At 39.6% G+C, this 20,430-nt stretch overlaps 1 protein-coding gene and 1 long non-coding RNA gene across 2 annotated transcripts; one reads left to right on the forward strand and one right to left on the reverse strand.

Moving 5' to 3' along the window:
- Positions 1-900: 900 nt before the first annotated feature.
- LOC125583120 lies at positions 901-11,791 on the reverse strand. Its single transcript, XM_048749690.1, has 3 exons — positions 11,206-11,791; positions 2,739-3,370; positions 901-2,649 (listed from the first exon to the last, which is right to left on the reverse strand). The coding sequence occupies exons 1-3, from the start codon at positions 11,789-11,791 to the stop codon at positions 901-903; spliced, it is 2,967 nt and encodes a 988-aa protein (XP_048605647.1).
- Positions 11,792-13,816: 2,025 nt separating this feature from the next.
- LOC106353569 lies at positions 13,817-14,664 on the forward strand. Its single transcript, XR_001271831.2, has 3 exons — positions 13,817-13,979; positions 14,223-14,326; positions 14,426-14,664. It is a non-coding gene; the product is annotated as an uncharacterized LOC106353569 (long non-coding RNA).
- The last annotated feature ends 5,766 nt before the right edge of the window (positions 14,665-20,430 follow it).

Below are 20,430 nucleotides of genomic sequence, written 5' to 3' on the forward strand. Positions count from 1 at the left end.
ACTAAACCCGGAACTGCGATTCAAAGCATGATTATGAGCAAATTCTGCCTGAGGAATCTTAGAATCCCATATCTTGATAGAATCGCCCACAAGGCACCGAAGTAAATTACCCAACGAACGATTAACAACTTCCGTCCAACCATCCGTTTGTGGGTGATAAGCGGAACTCATATCAAGGCTTGTGCCTAACATCTTCCAAAGAGAACGCCAAAAGTGTCCTAAGAATCTTGAATCACGATCAGAAACGATAGAAGTTGGCAATCCATGGAGACGGTAGATGTCACGGAAGAACAATGTAGCAACTTGAAGAGCGTCTGTGGTTTTTTTACAAGGAATAAAGTGTACCATTTTGGAGAAACGGTCAACCACAACAAAGATATAATCGAACCCTCTTTGAGTACGAGGAAGTCCCATAACAAAATTCATACTGATGGCTGTCCAAGGTTGAGTAGGAACTGGAAGAGGTAAATAAAGACCCGCGTTAGAAGCACTACCTTTGAACTGTTGACAGACCACACATCTGTCAACAAAACGTTCAACGTCGCGACGTAATGTTGGCCAAAAATACGAAGCAAATAGGAGATGCAGCGTTCGATCTCGACCAATGTGGCCCTCGCCGTGTGTCTCTGAAACAAGCTGAAGATGAAGACTGCAGCTCGGGATACAAAGACGATCACCGCGAAACAAAAAACCTTCATGGAGAGTGTAATCGCGTGACAAGCCGGACTGAACCTCCAAAAGAATTGAACCAAAGAAGGCATCAGACTCATATAAGTCAGAGAAGGTCACAAAACCTGGTACAGACACATGCATAACCGCGAGAAGAGAACGGCGACGACTTAAGGCATCAGCAACTTTGTTTGAAACGCCAGACATATGCTTAATAACAAAGGTGAATTGCTATAAATAGGCAACCCATGCAGCATGACGGGAGGAAACCTTATCTTGATTGTTGAGATGCTTTAGGGCGTCATGATCGGTAAAGAGGACGAATTCTTTGTGAAAAAGATAATGTCGCCAATGTTTGATTGCTTGAACAACTGCGTAGAACTCCACATCGTAAGTACTGTAACGGAGACGAGCACCACTAAGCTTCTCACTAAAGAAAGTGATGGGACGATTTCGCTGACTCAAGACTGCACCAATACCGAATTTGGAAGCATCGGTGTGAAGCTCAAATACCTGTGAAAAATCAGGTAATGCCAAGATAGGGGCGGAGCTGAGATTTTGTTTGATGATAGTAAAGGCGTGCGATGCTTCCGGAGTCCACAAAAATGTACCCTCACGACGAATACAGTCCATCATTGGAGCCATGAGACTACTAAACTGAGGTACGAAACGTCTGTAGAAAGAAGCAAGACCGTGAAAGCTTCTTGTTTCTGATAAAGTCGTCGGCACAGGCCAGGACTGAATCGCTTCTACTTTGGCTCGATCCACGGCCAAACCCTTAGAAGAAACAATGTAGCCAAGGAAGTGAACTTGCTCGGATCCAAACTCGCACTTCTTAAGCGTTGCAAATAACTGATCACGGCGAAGGACGAGTAAGACTTCACGGAGGTGGTTGATGTGATCGTCCAGCGTCATACTGAAGATAAGGATGTCGTCGAAGTAGACCACAACAAATTTCCCAATAAAAGGACGAAGTGCTTGATTCATGACACGCATGAAGGTACTAGGTGCATTAGACAATCCAAATGGCATTACAAGCCACTCAAAAAGTCCTTCACGGGTCTTGAATGCCATTTTCCATTCATCACCGGGTTGGATACGAATCTGGTGGTACCCACTCTTCAAATCGAGTTTAGAGAAGATCGACGCGGCTCCAATTTGATCAAGGAGGTCATCAAGACGAGGTATAGGGAACCGATATCTGACTGTTATCTTGTTTATGGTTTGATTGTCCACACACATACGCCATGATCCATCTTTTTTTGGTATTAATAAAGCTGGAACTGCACATGGACTTAAACTTTCGCGCAAAAATCCTTTAGAGATAAGCTCCTCGACTTGTCTTCGTAGCTCTTCATGTTCACTTGGACTCATACGATAATGAGCTCTGTTAGGTAAGATTGCATCAAGAACCAGGTCTATGTGATGCTGAATATCGCGGAGAGGTGGTAGTCCGGTGGGCAAGTCATCAGGAAAGACGTCTTTAAATTCGTCTAACAAAGGAGTGAATGCATCGGGCCACATGGTTTTGGCGCGAGATGTGGTGGTACTGACAAGAATCAACACAAGCCCTTCTTTACGCATCTCTGTGACAAATGGCTTTCGTTCGAGAATGAGTACTGGAGAGGACTGCGTGGTATGCTTCTCGGGTTCGGAAGGTTGAAGTGTAAACGTCCGATTGTTGAAACGGAAACTATAAGTACTAAGGAACCCATCATGCTGAATCCGGCGATCAAATATCCACGGACGTCCCAAAAGGAGGTGACACGCATCCATTGGTGCAACGTCACAATGAATCTGGTCTTTATACGCGTCGTCCACGGAGAAGGAAATCAATGATCGTCGGGTGATAAGCAAATCTGTTTTCTGGTCAAGCCATGCGAGTTTATACGGATAAGGATGGAGTTCAGTGGGTAGTTGTAACTTGGTGACCACTTCTTCTGCGATTACGTTCTCACTACTGCCCGAATCGATTATAAACTTGCAGACTTTTCCTCCAATAGTGCATTTAGAATGGAAAAGTTATGACGCTGAGGGTTGTTATTAATGCCGCGGGGAGCCAGACATACTCGTCGAACCATCAGAGCAGGTCCACAATCGGCGTGAAGAACCTCTGGTTCGTCGACCGTCTCTTCCATATCGTCGTCATATATAACTTCAACGTCATTACAAGCTGTATCCAAGAGCAGGCCACGGCGATTGCGCGTAGGAAAATTCGCTTGACGGTGTCCAATTTCTCCGCAAGAGAAACAACGGAGAGAGCTTGGGCGATTGTTTCGTGTGTCGGCAAGCGGAACCAGTTCCGTTTCTGGCTTGGTTGGGGTAACATCCTCGGTTGGGTTTTGTTGCTGTTGAAGTGTTGCAGGTCGTGATGGTCTTGTAGTGGTCCATGAGAAAGATGACTTTGTTTGAGTTTCTATAGTTAGAGCTTGTTGATGGGCTTCAGACAACGTGAGAGGGTGAAAGAGGTTGATGGTATGTTGAATCTGTTGACGAAGACCTGCCGTGAAGTGTGCTACAAGTTGACGCTCAGAGTCTTGAATGTCAACGCGGGTGAGGAGTAGAAAGAACTCCGTAGAGTATTCGGCTACGGAACGAGTTCCTTGTCGGATGGTGTGGAGACGCTGGAACATGAGCTGGTCGTAATTGTACGGCAATAATGTTTTCTTGAGTTTTGACGTAGAAAAGCTCTGATACCAACCTGGTGCAGCGTATCAATGGTAACTCAGCTCAAATCTAAAAATTTAGGTTAAATCTTTAGAGACCTGACTTCTTGAATCGAAGAATTGAATCAAATTCGATGCAAGGCTCTCGGATTGATGAATTTAATCGAATCAACACAAGGCTTAAGAGAAATCTCTTGATTAATAACTTTCAAAAACTAAGTTTAAAGTAATGCTAAGATGCCTTTATATAGGCGATGAGGTCGGTCACAAACGACTTCCCCTCCTAGGTTTAGGAAACACAAAACAAAAGGAAACATAACATATCTTAAACCCGAAAAAGAAATCAAATAAAAAGGAAGTTTGAAAACGGTTGCTTGGCGGTAAAGGAACTATGATGCTGCATCACTCTGTAATCTTTTATTTTCCCTTTCTCGAGCATATATGGTTCGCCGACATCTTTTATCCAAGAGAATTTGATGAACAAGGAGCAGGTCGGAGAAATTCAAAGAATTACACTGGTAAACTGGCGAATGGATAGTAAAATTAGTGAAGATAGATATATAGAGAGAGAGAAATACATTTATCACGTGGAAAAAAAAGAAAATGAACAAAGGATACTACTGTTTATAATTGTTATGGCGCAAAATACGAAGAAATACCATCATTAGGTCTAACCGTAGGGGCACCATGATTCCCACGTTTACAGGGACGACAATTCCAATTCTCGGGGCACACTAGGGTCCGGTTTAACAGTTTGAAATTTGGTATGATTAGCGATAACCGGAATTTTGAATAATGTTTTGCAGCAACCCAGGTAAGAGCCCTTGGAAACGCTCAGATGGAAATCCAACATCATTTGAAAGACAAGTGCATATTTGTTTACTTTTCAGACATACTCTTGTACATTCATCGAGATCGATTTCGTCTCTCACGATGGACTGGGTGACTTATTTTTGGAGATGGATTACATCCCTCGAACTAGGCTTATCAAGTAAACTGAATTCGGCTCAATTGACTAAGAGGCAGTAAAAAGAGAAGACCAGTCGAACAGAAGACATTCACAATCACAAATAAGTCAGCACAAGAACTAGAGTTTATATAGCTTTACTTTTTTTTGCTTAGTTCATATCTCTTAACGATTTCATCATCTTTTTTCTTATAATCATTCTTTCATTTGTGAATAAACGTAAATCTTTATCGAATTCGTGCCTACTCCCGGTACATGTCAAATTCAGATTAAACAACAGCTTCTTAATAATTTGAAAACATTCAATTAATTTAAATAAAATGAGTGAATTTAAAAGTATATGCATAAGAATCTAACTACTGTAGAAACTCTATAAACACTTTTTATAACGCTGAATCGTCCAATATAATATAAAGAGAATTGAGTTCATGACGAGTTTGGTCATACATAGAAGTAGGAGAACACGTAAATACCTCAATACAAAATAGTAGAATTAAAACAATAACTAATAAAGATTACCGATAACATTAGGTTCCATTGAAAACGAAAAATGTATTGAACTCCTATTTAAAGGTGAACTTTATTAGATTTGAAACACAAGTTTGATTCTTTATATTTCTCCAAATAACTAAGGAGCCACCAAGATCAAAAGCTTGAAAATCAACTCATGAAAACAAGGGTAGAAAAAAAATCTTGCGACTTCCCATAAGTTAAGAAAATAAGAGCTGAAGCACCATATAGTTGGACTGGAGCCAAAGAATCTCAACCGAGAACCACTACACCAAGACAAAGACAAAGCACTCCTCCTAAACACAGCTTCTTCGCCACTTGAAGCAACACTAAGAAACAAACATACCGACCCGGTCCATATAGAACCAGATTAAATCGGCGGTCGAGACAGAAGAGACAAAACTCTGCAAACATCCACACCCCTTGTGCATCTAGAATAAAAATCCACCAACAAACACATGATAAAAACATAAATAATCCACAGCAAGAAATGTTTCGACTAATGAACTCCAATTCAGAGACCATGCCAAACACACAACTATAATCCGAAACAACTAAAAAAGCATAGATAAATTTGGCTCCACAATATACAACAAACCAAGATGAGAAGAACGATGAAGGCACCAAAAACATTACAAACCATGGCTTATTCCTAACACCAGTAAACCACAAAATTCGGATGACAAGAAAATTTCGAGTCCAAACAAAACAAAAGGAAACGTTAAAAATGGAACTAAAAATGAAGAAATCGGCAACAAATCATGACCCATTCACGCAAGGAAGGAAAAATCTAACCCAGAAGGCTGTTCTTACCTGCACGTTCAGGAAGCTCACCCATCAGATTGGGATGCGTAGGCTGAAGGACCTCCACTGAGGTTCACATCAGGGGGATTAGTACGTGTTGTACTCGTTTTTCTTCATCATGGTTTTGTCTCACTGGGTTTTCCTGATAAGGTTTTAATGAGGCAACATTAAGCGTATTACAATTCATGTATGGTTATGGCATCCAAGGGGGAGTGTTATAAATCAATTGGTGGATGTCCATAACCGGCCCGGTCCATAACCGGCCCATACACTTAGAGAGAGACGGCCCAACCCTAGAGAGAGAGAGGCGGCCGCGAGACTTGGAGAGGAGAGATAGGCGGCTACAACTTTCCTATTTCCTAATTCGTTTATGTTTATGATTTGTAATCTTTCCTATTATTGTATTTCCATTTATCTCTCTTGTAACTCCTATATAAAGGGAACACTTATTCATTAATAATATACAGAAACTTACAGTTCTAAATCCTTAAGTTTACAACACGCTCGACAGAGATCCAAAAATCCAAAAGAATATCTAAACATGGATCTGAACCCCAAAACACATAGACACCAATCGCACGGCATGCGACCAAGCCTCAACCGCGACAGAATGGAACATAACTACCCACATGCACAACAACAAAACCCAAGCTGATTCTATACCAAACATGCCTGAAACTAGGTGTCGCCACACTACTCCAGGTCTGCAACGGATGTCACCATATACGTATATCCGTATGAGGAGAATGCATGGTGCATAGAGTAGTTATGTACTATCATCGAATGGTTTGTCGTTGTATGGTAAACTAGGCATATGGTTATTTTGTGTGGTGTACTAAGCATCATGTTTATTACATGCTAGAGGTAGACCCACATAGTCGTATTGTTATGTATTAAATCAGTGGTTATATCATTACAAGGGAAAGTGGTAAAAATAGCATAAATGGCGTTTTGGTTTAAAATGTTATCTTTGACATAATCCAAAGTTTAAGATAATGTTTTTATGTGGATACTATTAAAAGGAGTATATACAATAGCATTGATAAATTTAAACGCTATCTTTAGTCTAGATGGAAAATAATTTCACTTTTGCGCTAGGTACTTAGTGAAAAATAAAGCGGCAAATTTTTTTCGTTTTCCCGGTCAAGTCTCAAATAAAATCTGAAAAAGAAATGAAAAAAAATCTTCTCTGGTGTGAATTATTAATAATGGAAACAACGAGCGAGTAAGTGAGATGATGATGAAGCCTTTTAGTATTTGATCTTATATATTGTCTACGTATGTATGAGATGAGAGAAATAGAATCTTGTCTTCTCATTATTCATGTTCTTGAAATCACAACGAGTTACGTATTTATAGTGAAATGAAACTAACTACACGTAGCTCCATGTTTCTAGTAGACAAACACGTGTTATGATGACAAAGCCATCAAATGAGTCGGTGGAGACTTGGATAATCATCATTTTACTGTAACACTCCCCCTTGATTATCCAACTTGTATTACGTAGTGCCTCGTTAAAAACCTAATCATGGAAAAACCCTTTGGGATAAAAACCATGACGAGGAAAAAAAGAGTACACTGCCGTAATCTACCCCTGAAAATAGTGGACTTAGCTTTTTTTTTCAAAGGTCACGCAAATGCCGCATTCCGATACCGTAGATGTGTTTTCGGAATGTTGTAGTTGGAAGAACTTTTGGTGAACAAGTCAGCCGGATTTTCACATGACCGTACATACTCGATGTCCACTTCTTTATTTTTCTCGAGTTCCCTTATGTACGAGAAAAATCTTGGAGGGATGTGCTTTGTTCTGTCGCTCTTAATGTAGCCTTCCTTGAGTTGAGCAACACAGGCCGAATTGTCTTCAAATATTTTCGTCGGCTCTTTCTCATTGACTATTCCGCTTGCTTCTTGTATGTGTTGACTCATTGATCGAAGCCACACACATTCTCGACATGCTTCGTGAAGCGCAATAGTTTCAGCATGATTTGAAGAAGTCGCAACCAGAGTTTGTTTCTGGGACCGCCAAGAGATCGCGGTTCCACCAATTGTAAAAACGTAGCCGGTTTGCGATCGAGCCTTATGAGGATCTGATAAGTATCCTGCATCTGCAAAACCAACCATACCAAACTCGGTTTTTCTAAAATACATTAACCCTAAATCAATTGTACCTTGGATGTAACGGAATACATGCTTTATTCCGTCCCAGTGCCTGCGAGTAGGAGCAGAACTATATCTTGCCAGTAGATTAGTAGCAAAAGCTATATCTGGTCTGGTACAGTTTGTAAGATATAACAGCCCACCGATAGCACTCATATAAGGTACTTCTGGACCTAATATCTTCTCGCTATCTTCGCAGGGCCTAAAAGGATCACTCTCAATATTGAGAGATCTACCTATCATTGGAGTACTCAAAGGAGTCGCTTTGTCCATACGAAAGCGTTTCAATAACCTTTTCGTATAGTTTGATTGATGCACAAATATTCCTTCTCGGAGATGCTCTATCTGGAGTCCAAGACAAAACTTTGTCTTGCCAAGATCTTTCATTTCGAACTCCTCTTTCATATGAGTTCGAGCATCATCAACCTCCTTTTGAGTTCCAATTATGTTCAGGTCATCTACATATACAGCAATGATCACAAAGCCAGATGACGATTTTTTTATAATACTCAAAAGATATTCACTTAAGCGATTGTACCACATGCGTCCGGATTGCTTTAATCCGTAAAGTGATCCCTGTAACTTGACCGAACATATCTCCCTGGATTTTTCTTTCAGTGCTTCAGGCATTTTCAATCCCTCAGGGAGTCTCATATATATATCGTTATCCAACGATCCATATAAATATGCAGTCACAACGTCCATGAGATGCATCTCAAGATTTTTAGACGCCGTTAGGCTCATCAAAAATCTAAACGTAATTGCATCCATTACCGGGGAATACGTTTCCTCAAAATCAATTCCCGGTCTCTGAGAAAAACCTTGGGCAACTAATCGGGCTTTATATCGTGTTACTTCATTTTTCTCATTTACTTTTCTCACGAATACCCACTTATACCCAACAGGATTTACATTCTCAGGCGCTATGACTATAGGTCCAAAGACATTTCTTTTATTTAGGGAGAGTAATTCAATTTGAATGGCCTTCTTCCACTCCTCCCAATCATGTCTTTTCTGACATTCCAAAATGGACCTTGGATCGGGATCATCATTTTCATGATTGATCTCTTTGGACACAGAAAAGGAGAACATTCCATCAACATCTTTTATCTTATTTCTGATCCATAACTTTTCATCTCGGGCGTAATTGATGGAAATCTCATACTTTTCTATTCCCTTCTCGTCATCTGGATCATCTTTATCTATGCCTTCTTTCACCATTTTTCAGTATCAGGTTCTTCTGGAACCTTTCTATTTATGTCTTCTTTCAGACATTTTTCAATATCAGGTTCTTCTAGAACCTTACTTTGTTCATCTAATTTTTTTTTCTTTCGGGGATTTTTATCTTTAGAACCCGCTGGCCTCCCCCTCTTTAACTGAACCCTAGGTTCATTCATTTTATTTCCATCAGTTTGTTCATTAGGAACATCAACTCTTGATGGAACATTTTCAGCGGGTATACATGACTTCGTCACCCTTCTCGTATCTGTGAACGCATCTGGTAAAAGATTTGCCAAATTATACAAATGCACAATTTTCTGAACTTCCAGTTCTCTTTGATTCGTAGGGGGATCAAGGTGTAACAACGACGGTGTACACCATGTAATCTCTTGAGGAATTTTACCAATTCCTCCCCCTAACGCTGGAAATTCATCCTCATTAAAATGGCAATCGGCAAACCTTATCGTAAACATATCACCAGTTACTGTTTCCAGATATCTTATTATACTTGGTGACGTATAACCCACATATATTCCCAATCTCCTTTGTGGGCCCATTTTTGTTCTTTGTGGCGGAGCTATCGGAACATAGACCGCACACCCAAAGACACGGAGATGGGATACATCTGGCTCTTGCCCAGATGCCAATTGTAATGGGGAGTACTTATGATATGCACTCGGTCTTAACCGAACCAGTGCAGCCGCATGCAATATAACATGTCCCCATACAGAAATTGGGAGCTTCGTTCTCAAGACTAACGGTCTTGCAATCAACTGCAACCGTTTTATCAATGACTCAGCCATGCCATTTTGTGTATGCACATGGGGAACTGGATGCTCCACATCAATCCCCATTGACATACAATAATCATCAAAGGCTTGCGATGTAAATTCACCAGCATTATCAAGCCTTACTTTCTTAATGGCATACTCTGAGAACTGTGTTCTCAGCTTTATTATCTGGGCAATGAACTTTGCGAAAGCCGTATTTCGTTTCGTCAAAAGAGACACACTTGACCATCTACTAGATGCGTCAATCAATACCATGAAATACTTAAATGGCCCGCACGGTGGGTGGATCGGCCCACATATATCACCATGTATTCTTTCTAAAAACATTGGTGATTCATTGCCTACTTTTGCTGGTGATGGCCGAGTTATAAGTTTTCCTTGATAACATGCAGTACATGTAAATTCGCCCGTTTGCAAAATTTTTCCGTTTTTCAACGGATGGCCATTCGAATTTTGCACTATCTTTCTCATCATGACTGAACCAGGATGTCCTAGCCTCTCATGCCAAATCTGAAATGTATCAGTAAACTTCATGTTTACCACGACATAGGACTCAGTCATGGTTATTTTCGTATAATATAGTCCAGAGGATAACATTCTTAACTCTTCCAATATATGTTTCCTCTCGGGCTTAATGCAAAGAAATTCAATGCCATCTTTACTCATAGTCTCAATATGATATCCATTTCTTCGGATATCCTTAAAACTTAACAAGTTTCTATGAGACTCGGGGGAATACAATGCATCACTTATTTCAAATATTGTTCCCCCTGGCATTGAAAATTTCGCTCTTCCAAAGCCCATAATAATCTTTGCATTACCAGATATTGTACTTACGCTTCCAGCGTAATCTTTTATTTTGAGACTGGAGAAATATTTCTTATCTTTAATTATCGTGTGCGTTGAGGCACTATCTGCCAAACACAGATCTCCATCCATAGTCTCAAAGTTTGGCATTTTCTGAATATAAAATATTCATAAAACATATTATTAAACATCAAACATGACAAACATAACATATATCTTACAACAAAAGATATAGATACTATAATACAGTCTACTTATATCACATCGATCTACATCACTCATCGATACTCTCTGGCTCAACCAGAAAGTCTGATACGTCGAGATGAGTATCATCGTTCAAACCATGAAAGGATGGCTCAGGTTCATCAGAGATGAAGTTTGTTTCACCTCTTCCTTTCTCTTTTCCCTTTTGGGATTCTCTATACAGATCGGCGAAATGTTTTGGCGTACGACAGTTTCGTACCCAATGACCTTTCATGCCGCATCTGTAGCAAACCTTTCCCGTTTGCCTTTTATCATCCTGGCCCTTTTCATTCCTTTCATTTTCGTGGAAGTCTTTATTATTTCTTTCATCATAGGGACGGAATCTTCTTCCTCGTCCTCTTCCACGACCATGATAACGGTTTCCACCACGTCCACGACCTCGTCCTCTTCTATTATCATAACTGGATGATGCAACATTCGCTTCAGGGAATGGAGCAGATCCAGTGGGACGAGCTTGATGGTTTAAAGTCACGAGTTGATTATTCTGCTCCGCTACAAGGAGGACTTGCATCAACTCCGAGTAACGGGTATATCCATTCACCCGGTACTGTTGCTGCATGATTACATTTTCAGGATGGAACGTGGAGAGAGTTTTCTCGATCATATCATAATCACTTATTTTCTCTCCACATAACATCATCCTCGAAGTAATTCCAAACATCGCGGAATTAAACTCACTAACACTTTTGTAATCCTGGAACCGGAGATAGATCCACTCGTGTTTAGCTTTCGGTAAGATCACATATTTCTGGTGATCGAACCTCTCTTCTAAAGATTTCCAGAGGTCACAAGGATCCTCTTTCGTAATATATTCATCTTTTAAACCATCATGGATGTGGTGTCGTAAAATTATCATGGCTTTAGCCTTTTTCTCATCCGACACCGTTTTCGAACTATCGATGGTTTCCAAAAGCCCGTTTCCTCTCAGGTGCATCTTTGCACCCACTGCCCAGGTCATATAATTATTTCCCGTAATATCCAGGGCATTAATTTCGAGCTTTGTCAAATTCGACATGATAACTGTATTCATAGAATAATATTATAAATATAGTAAAGACGGGAATTTAAATGCATAATTTAAATGCAGAAATTAAAGGCATAAAATAAAAACATAAACTTAAATTGCATAAATTTAAATTGCAGAAATTTAAATAGCATAAATAAAATCGGGAGGCCAGGCTACCACATGATCCGAGGAGTCATAGACTACCATATTGATCATTTTTCAAAGTCCGAGGAGACATGGTCTACCATTTTGACTTTTACTTATTACAAGGTCCGAGGAGACTTAGTCTACCATTTTTGACCTTTTTTTTTTATTCACGGAGGCAAAGCCTACCACGTGTTTCTCTGATCGTGAAGGCATAGCCTACCATAACGATCAGTCGGGGAAGGCAGCGCCTATCATCCCGAAAAATAAACAGAGAAGGTCCAGCCTCTCACTCCGAAATAATTATAAAATTTAAATAAATTAAGTATATTGAAATACATAAATTTAAATATTACCTCGGCTGGTTTAAGAACTTTCGGATTGATAAACTTCAGTTGGTCAGAGCTTCGCGCTGATAACGTGGTGTGAATTATTAATAATAGAAACAACGAGCGAGTAAGTGAGATGATGATGAAGCCTTTTAGTATTTGATCTTATATATTGTCTACGTATGTATGAGACGAGAGAAATAGAATTTTGTCTTCTCATTATTCATGTTCTTAAAATCACAACGAGTTACGTATTTATAGTGAAATGAAACTAACTACACGTAGCTCCATGTTTCTAGTAGACCAACACGTGTTATGATGACAAAGCCATCAAATGAGTCGGTGGAGACTTGGATAATCATCATTTTACTGTAACATTCTCATGTTTTTAATGATAAAACAAATAAAAAATCTCCATCTTGTTTCCTCTGCCTTCAAACTCGATCCAAATCTAGATTTCACACTTTCTCTCATTTTCTTTGTCTTCTTCTTCCTCCTCATTCTTTGCTGAGTTATCTAGGTTTTCTTTATACTGTTGATTTCTTTATTGTTCAGACTTTCGATTCGGACATAAATCAAAAGTTAGAGAAGAGAGACAAGTAAGAGAAGAGAGAATGGAGAAGAGATAGAGTTCGGGGCTGGCAAAGAAAGGAGAAGACGTGACGGCCGGAATAAGCAGGGACGTCGCTCGGAGATGGGAAGAGGAAGAAGAGGAGATGACAGAAGAAGAAGCGGAGTGGTGTCGGAGATGGCTGGTGAAGAAGACGCGACGGCATGAATAAGCGGAGGTGATACCTGAATCTCTTTCGTATTTGTTTCTTTGTGGTGATTCTTGTCTTTCTTTCTATGGATTATGTAGTACGGGAAGCCAGAGTATGAGATTGGATTTCCAGGAGTACTAGAGCTTGTTAAGGAGGTGAGGAACCATCAAACTTGTATGAAAATTATGAAAAGGAAACGCAAAACCAAAGAAACTCCTAAGAAGTATCGAAAAGGTTAGATTTCCTGAATCTTACTTCCAAGTTTTGAATACACAACCGGTTACTTTTTTCGTTACAGCTAAATAATTTTTGGTTTCGTTGAGATTCCATATGCTAACCGGTTCCTTTTGCCGTAGATTGCTTTTCAAGAAGCCACAAGGTCTCTACATCAGCTTGAAAGAGAAGAGTGTTTTAGTATCTCTCTCTTACCATCTCACTTCCTTTTTCTTTCTTTGGAATACTAAGGTGAATATATATGTTATTTAGGGGCAATATTCTTAAAGTGTTGAAAGCTATTCGTGAATCTCCTGAGTGGGTCATCACTTAGTGAAGCTCTTCAGTTTAGTTGAAGGCAAGTAATTTTACACTGGAAGCAAGTTTCTTTTATTCTCTTTGTAACTTTTAGTGTTCCAGATGTGCTAACATTACAGTGATCGACTTCTTTGCCTTAACAAGTGATTTCTTTACCTTTGACATTATGCTGTTTGAATTGTTTTGCTTTTCAGTAACTTCTTTTGCCGTGACTTCAAGTTGCTTCTCTTTCGGCTCTTCAACAACAGGTGATGTTTCAACAACCTCTTTTGCTTTCTCTGTTTGATTCCTCTTCGCCCTTGACATCTGCAGTAGGAGTCGTCTTCTCTGTCGAATCCAAAGAGGGAGGAGGTAAGATCTTACGAAACCCTTTCGAATGGTGTAATCTCATGTCTCCTCTCTTTCGTTTTGTACCATTTTCTTTCCGTCGTTAGTGATTCAATTCCGTTTCTGGTTTTTTTTTTTTCAAATTTCCATTTCGTTTGAAATTTTATGTTGATGGGTTTATGGAATTCGACATGGGATTTTGTAATTTAGCTGAAAATTTCGATCTTTGGGTTTCGTTGATCCTGGGGTTTCGTCTACTTGTTGCAGAGATATTTCTTCACTGGTAAACAATGGTGAAAGCAGTAGTTGGAGAAGAGGCTAGGCTCACCTCTGCTGAAGATCGTTTCTCTCACTCCGCTATTCCTGCTGAGGTACTGATTCATGTTATGTTTAAAAATGCATGTTTTGATATTGTTTCGGTTCTAAGTGTGGTTTTTGATTTGATGATTTGGTGGCGGGTCTTGTGATAGGGAAGCTTAGCTCTGTTTTAGATTGTGGATTTGTGTTTGAGAGAGCATGCTCGGTTCTGGGGACCAGAGATGATAAAAGGAAGCCATCCAAGTCAAAATCTTAGTCATCGGAGTCGTATTCTCTGTCGATTGATCGTGATTGTAAACAATCGCTGTAGTGCATTCCTGGTTTAGACTTTGGTTTAGTTTTGGTTATTTTGTAAACAATTTTTATATATACAATCCCTTTAGACTGAATATTTTCGCGTGTGTCTGTATATTATTACTCAATCAAAGTGCTTCCTTATATAGGGGTTACAAGGAATAGGAAAAAAGAAATTATCCAAAACCTAATACAACATGAAATAGGAAAAGATCTAAAACATAGAAAAGAAAAACATCCTATATCTAATGTCGGCCAAAGGATAGGCCGACTCTTTCTCCTCAGCCGCCGACTCTCTCTCCTCAGCCGCCGACTCTTTCTCCTCTTGGACACGGCTGTGGTTGGGCCTGGTCATGGCCTGATGGGCCAGCCGGGTCGTGGCCTGATGGGTCATCTCTTCTTGTCTTGGTTAATGGCAATCCACAATGTTCATAACACTCTCCCTTGGATGCCATAACCATACAGGATTTGTAGTACGCTTAATGTTTCCTCATTAAAATCTTATCAGGAAAACCCAGTGGGACAAAACCATGATGAAGGAAAAAGAGTACAACACGCACTACTCCCCCTGATGTGAACCTCGGTGTAGGTTCTACATACTACGCATCTTGATGCGTGATCTATCATGTCTGTGTAGGAAGGGAGTAATCGGCCAGTTTCATTACCGCATCGTAATTAAGACCTCTTAGACCTCTTAGGTCGTTTCTCATGTCCTTTGACACTGAGTGTCCCGTTTAAAGCATGTGTGCTAAACAATGTGAACCACATTGTCCTCGGGAATCACATGTTGGTCTTTGCAAAACGTGTTTGCATCTGTCCATAGTCTAGACGTGACTGTCTACTTATCAAACTCCTTTACTTAGGTCGGACAGACCAAGTACTTATGGACAGCATACTAAATATGGTTTATCATTCGACCATGTTTCAATCTGGTCGATCTATGTCCAGGTCATAGACCTTGTCTATACATGTTCACTACTTGTTTCATTAGTGTTCAAGATCAATCATTGCTGTTTAGGCCAAACACACTCATGGATGTGGACATTGATTCCTTTGCCTTAGGTAATGCCATATGATGGCGTCTCATGACCTTAGTTGTTGTGGATCATATCACACGCTTAATATATATTGTTAGGTCATGGATCTTGACTCCACGGGCTTACAATACTTTTGGTATCCGACCGGGAAGGGTAGATCAAATATCTCCTATTATCCTCACGACAAAGTCTTGTGTAGGTTACACAGCAGCTGTAAACTATTATGCTATCCCGAATCCTTAAGGGATCTGATGTCGGATTACAACCTGTTGGTTGATCTTCTATACTAGCCGTGATCAAAGGATATGAGTCGGACATCCTTGGTAGAAGGGGCCGGATGCTTATAGCCTGAGGGCTGGACGCTTTTGGCCAGAGAGCCGGATGCTCTTAGCTGGTGTGTTGGACGTTTTTAGCCAGACACCCACATAGATTTCATTCTATATCTACTAACCTTCTTTAGGTTTAGTATAGGCACAAGGAATTTCTTTATAAATTCTCATATATATATGGACTGTTATTGGATTGTCTTTTACACAACTCCAAGATTAATGATCATGTGTGATCAATTTCTTTTATATACTTTATGCAGCTGCTTTTGCTTCAGTCCATGAATCAGCTTAGGAACAAAGTTGTTCTCTTATCTTATCTTATCCAGTGATCTATATGCTGCTTACTACATTTAGTGTATCTATTTTCTTTCTTATGACCAGACTTGGTTTAATATCGAAAATCTGTAGCAGCAATCACCACATAGGAGTTCATCTCCTTATAATCTGTTCCTTTGATCTCTGTGAGTACCTTGTGTAAACAAGCTATGATCTAATGCTGTTAATATGAAGACATAGACACTCTAGGCCACGTGATCATGTGTCCTCTCTCACGGTTTCTTTATCTCACAAGATCCATCTATTTCACTGGTTTATCAGATGGCGTTTCTGTATATGTACATGGCCAATACGCTCATCTCTCTTTAGATACTTTGAACCTCCACGTTTATCTTTCTATTCTTTATAATCTTTATGATTCTATGATTGTATGATGAGTACTCATTCGTGGGTACATGATCCTCGCTTATGTTCAAGTGCTATTCTCTTATGTATCTTTATACAAATGTGTGTGTCGACACTTTTATGTGATTCCACTATGTTCCAGACATGATCTGATCACTTTGAGATTTCATTATCCAGGACCTTTGTTACCTAGCAGCTTGGCGTCCCAAGACTACTTGGTTTGGTACCTTAGATGTGTAGCTGGCCAGCCTTTATTTCTATGTCTGGTATGGTTTCTCTTATCATGACTTCGGATCTGTCTATGCACCTTTTCTTTCTATCCGAGTTTCTTTACTCTTATGGAACACTTGGTCTATCTTGCATAGACTCTATAGCAACTTGATTATGTCTCTTCTAGGACTTTAAATTTCGTTTGGTGCTAAGCTGGTTAGTCATTCTTTTCGGGTCAGTGTCTGGCATTTCGATTAGCTTCTCAATTGGCTATCTTTATATTATCTTTCTTTGGACGTCTTATATCATAATGTATAGTCCGAGGATCTTGCCAAGACAATGATGGTTAAAACCATTCTTATCATTCCTTTACTCTTTCTTTATCCAGGTTATAATCTTTCTCCTTTAATGTTTGGATAGTCGGATCCATTTGATCATGCAATCCGTACTTGGCCACTATTTTAATCACCCATGTTTTGGCTCAAGCTTTCTTTGAATTCGGGGAGAAAGTAATACTTCTATCCAACATATATTCCCAATCCTCTTCTGAGGTTCCATCTTAGACGGCACATATATGTATGTGGTGGTTTTATCTCAGAATCTCTTAAGATGGTTTGTCTGGTTTTAATGACCCGTATTCATTCTTTAGATGGGAATATCTATGCTCACTTATATGGCCTGATGCTTATTATCACTCTGTACATGTATATTCATAATGTCCCCAAGCATATAGGTAATGGCCGAACCTTTTATAGGTAATGGCCTTTCCAGCTGGTTATGGCCTTTGCGGCCAGACCGTTGTCTCTCATGGTGTCTTCGGCTTCTTTGACCGAGTCATGGACTGTGTGCGGACAAGCCTGCACTATTCAGACAAGTCATGGCCAAGTCATGGCCAAGTCGTGGCTAAGCTGTTTATAGGTGATGGCCTCTTTGGTTTGGCCGTTTGTATCATGGCCTTTCTTTGGCCGGGTAATGGCCCTTTATGGTCTAGTAATGGTCGAGCCATATATCATGGTGTTTAGACCATAGTACACGAACTTGTAGTATTGATCATGGGTTTATCCTCTCTCCCCCTCATGACCATACTATAAGGTCGTGGTGCTTTGGGATAATTAAGCCTAATGAGTTTCCCTATGTGTACATGTTTCACAACGTGAGATCTTTACGGGATAACTCTGTGCCTTTTCAATATTGATCTTTTGCATCAAGTTCTATACTAGGATGGCTAATCCTATCATGCCATATAGTGTAAAATTTCGTGGTGTTTCTCAATATGATCACCACATCTCTTGCCTCTTATCATACTGATCCTTAGCATAGTATAAATCAGTAGAGATCATCGGTATAGTCTCGACCACTTTCTTTCAAAGGTCTTAGGCGTTTTTATTCTTAAAGATCTGAAGGAACTTTGTTACCTTTCTTGCCCATTGTTTCTTATTTGGAAACCATTCATTATAACTTCAATGGACCACATTTCTTTGGGTGTATATAATGCCTTATAGGCAAATGCCTTAGCCATAGTTTCCTACTAGGCTTTCTATACCATTCATGATTTCTTACTTGGTTTTATGCCCTTTAGGCAACTCTTTAAAACATTCATATGTTTAAGTAAGATGAGGCAAGATTTAATAAACTTAAAACCAATTCCATATAAATCGTGAATGATCCTTAGGTTAAAGTAAACACGAATGCAATCATAAAGCAATAAGACTAGTCGTATCGAAATTTGGTCCTTTTGAAAATCAGATCAGTATAAGTGGTGAAGCCTTTCATTCTATACTGTTGTTACAGTATGACTTTCGACACATGGAATGTGGAATAGGACTTCTCTAGTAACTCTTCCTTGGTTACTACTTCACCACAAAGTCTCAGCATCGAGATTGTCTTTAAACAAGACTGAGTTGTACTCATCCATGACTTTGTAATCCAAGAATCTTAGATTCTTCTAGTCATTTCTAGCCTTTGGAAGCAACACCGTTTTCTGGTGGTAATTTCTATGCTGTAAAGCATCCCCAAAGTCTAGTGGATTTTCATAGTGATGTACTGATCTTTTAGACCCTCAATGAGATGATGGAATACTGTACCAATTCATTCTCATTGTTGTCCTTGGTGATTGTATCACCAAGTCCCTTTTCGATATCTGAGTCACATTGTCATTTAAAATTTAGGTTCACAATGTGGTCATGTAGCCGCATGATATTTAACAAGCTCGGACACAAACAAGTCTTACGCATCTATGAAAACAATCGATCATGGTGTCAATTAGGTCATACGGCCATGTTAGTGTGATACAACAATCCTAGAGATTGGTTCATGATACAATCCGGTTTATATATCAATCCGGATATAAGGCCATACGGCTTTGCCTTAGACTTTCACGATTATTATGTGATACAACAATCCTAAGGATTGGATCATTATGCAATCCGGTTTCTATAACCATCCGGATGCTTGGCCACATGACTACATAGATATGCACTAAGCCAAAAGGCTTTAAGGGTACAAGACCACGTGTGTGTGTAATGCATTAGACCTTACGGTCGTCCAATATGATTCATGACAAAACACAATGCCACACAATACATATCAAGTTTACCAATTTCAAGGTTGGTAATGTTTCAACTAGATTTTAGAATCAATCAATCTAGCAACCTAACTCACATTCAAAAACCATTTTTAAACTTTCAATCTTTTAAAACTTTTATAAGATTTAAGATTTCAAAACCTTTAGGAAATCAAAACGAGATTTAGGATCTTAAAACTTTCAAGTAGCCGATTAAGGGTTTCAAGGCCTTAAGGATTTTGAATTTAGAGATTTAGATCTATCAATCAATCTATCAAACAATCCTCATATCTCAGATCATCAATCAATAAATTAATTTATAAACCTCAATGATCAATAGATCAGATGAAGTCAAAACCGATTTTAGGGTTTTAGGGTTTCTAGGATTACGATTCCAAATTTAGGGTTTCTTTAATTCAAATCAGAAAACAGTCAAACAATCAAACATGTTCTAGGGAATCGATTTTAATCTAGTGATTTATGAAATGATCAATTCTAGGTTATATCAATTTAGGGTTTCATCAAGAACAAAGGGAGTCCATAATCATGGATTAGGATTTTAGGGTTTGTTCTTTCTAGGTTCTCAGATCGTCACGGTATACCTCTGTTTGAAGGGTTGAACCGGACCACCAAGAGAGGTGATGAACCTCTATCCTTCACGCGGACGGACGCTGGCTCCTATCGGATCGCGAGCTGTTTCGGACGGTTTGGCGTCTGGTCACGGATGTGTGCTCTCATTGTTGCACCAATTCCTCTTAGCTCACGAAACAAATCAAAGGGGTATTAGATTACATGGACACCATATTCTAAACAAGGTATCATCAAATAACTGAGGGATGATAAACTTATCTTTCAACATGATTTGAAATTTGCTAGAAAATCTTGTAGGTTCGGATTAGGGTTCCAAAGAACTAAGTCGGCGACGTCTGTTGTTTCTGCAAGTGTGGGCGCGTCTGAGATCGGATTGACGAACGGTTTTCGCAGATAGATTCTTCTCGTCCAGAGCTTCAATTTGATATGTGGCTCGTCTTCTGATTCCTCGG

The sequence above is a fragment of the Brassica napus genome, chromosome C3 (assembly GCF_020379485.1).
Source record: "Brassica napus cultivar Da-Ae chromosome C3, Da-Ae, whole genome shotgun sequence".
NCBI classification, from domain to species: domain Eukaryota; kingdom Viridiplantae; phylum Streptophyta; class Magnoliopsida; order Brassicales; family Brassicaceae; genus Brassica; species Brassica napus.

Bases quoted from the DNA above. Each gene is read 5' to 3' on its own strand.
- LOC125583120 (XM_048749690.1), bottom strand. From the start codon at position 11,791: ATGCACCTGAGAGGAAACGGGCTTTTGGAAACCATCGATAGTTCGAAA. The intron at 3,371-11,205 runs GTCGTGGAAGAG...ACGCTGCACCAG, and splicing joins TGGTGGAAACCGTTATCATG to GTTGGTATCAGAGCTTTTCT. The intron at 2,650-2,738 runs GTATGTCTGGCT...AAAGTCTGCAAG, and splicing joins CTGCTCTGATGGTTCGACGA to TTTATAATCGATTCGGGCAG.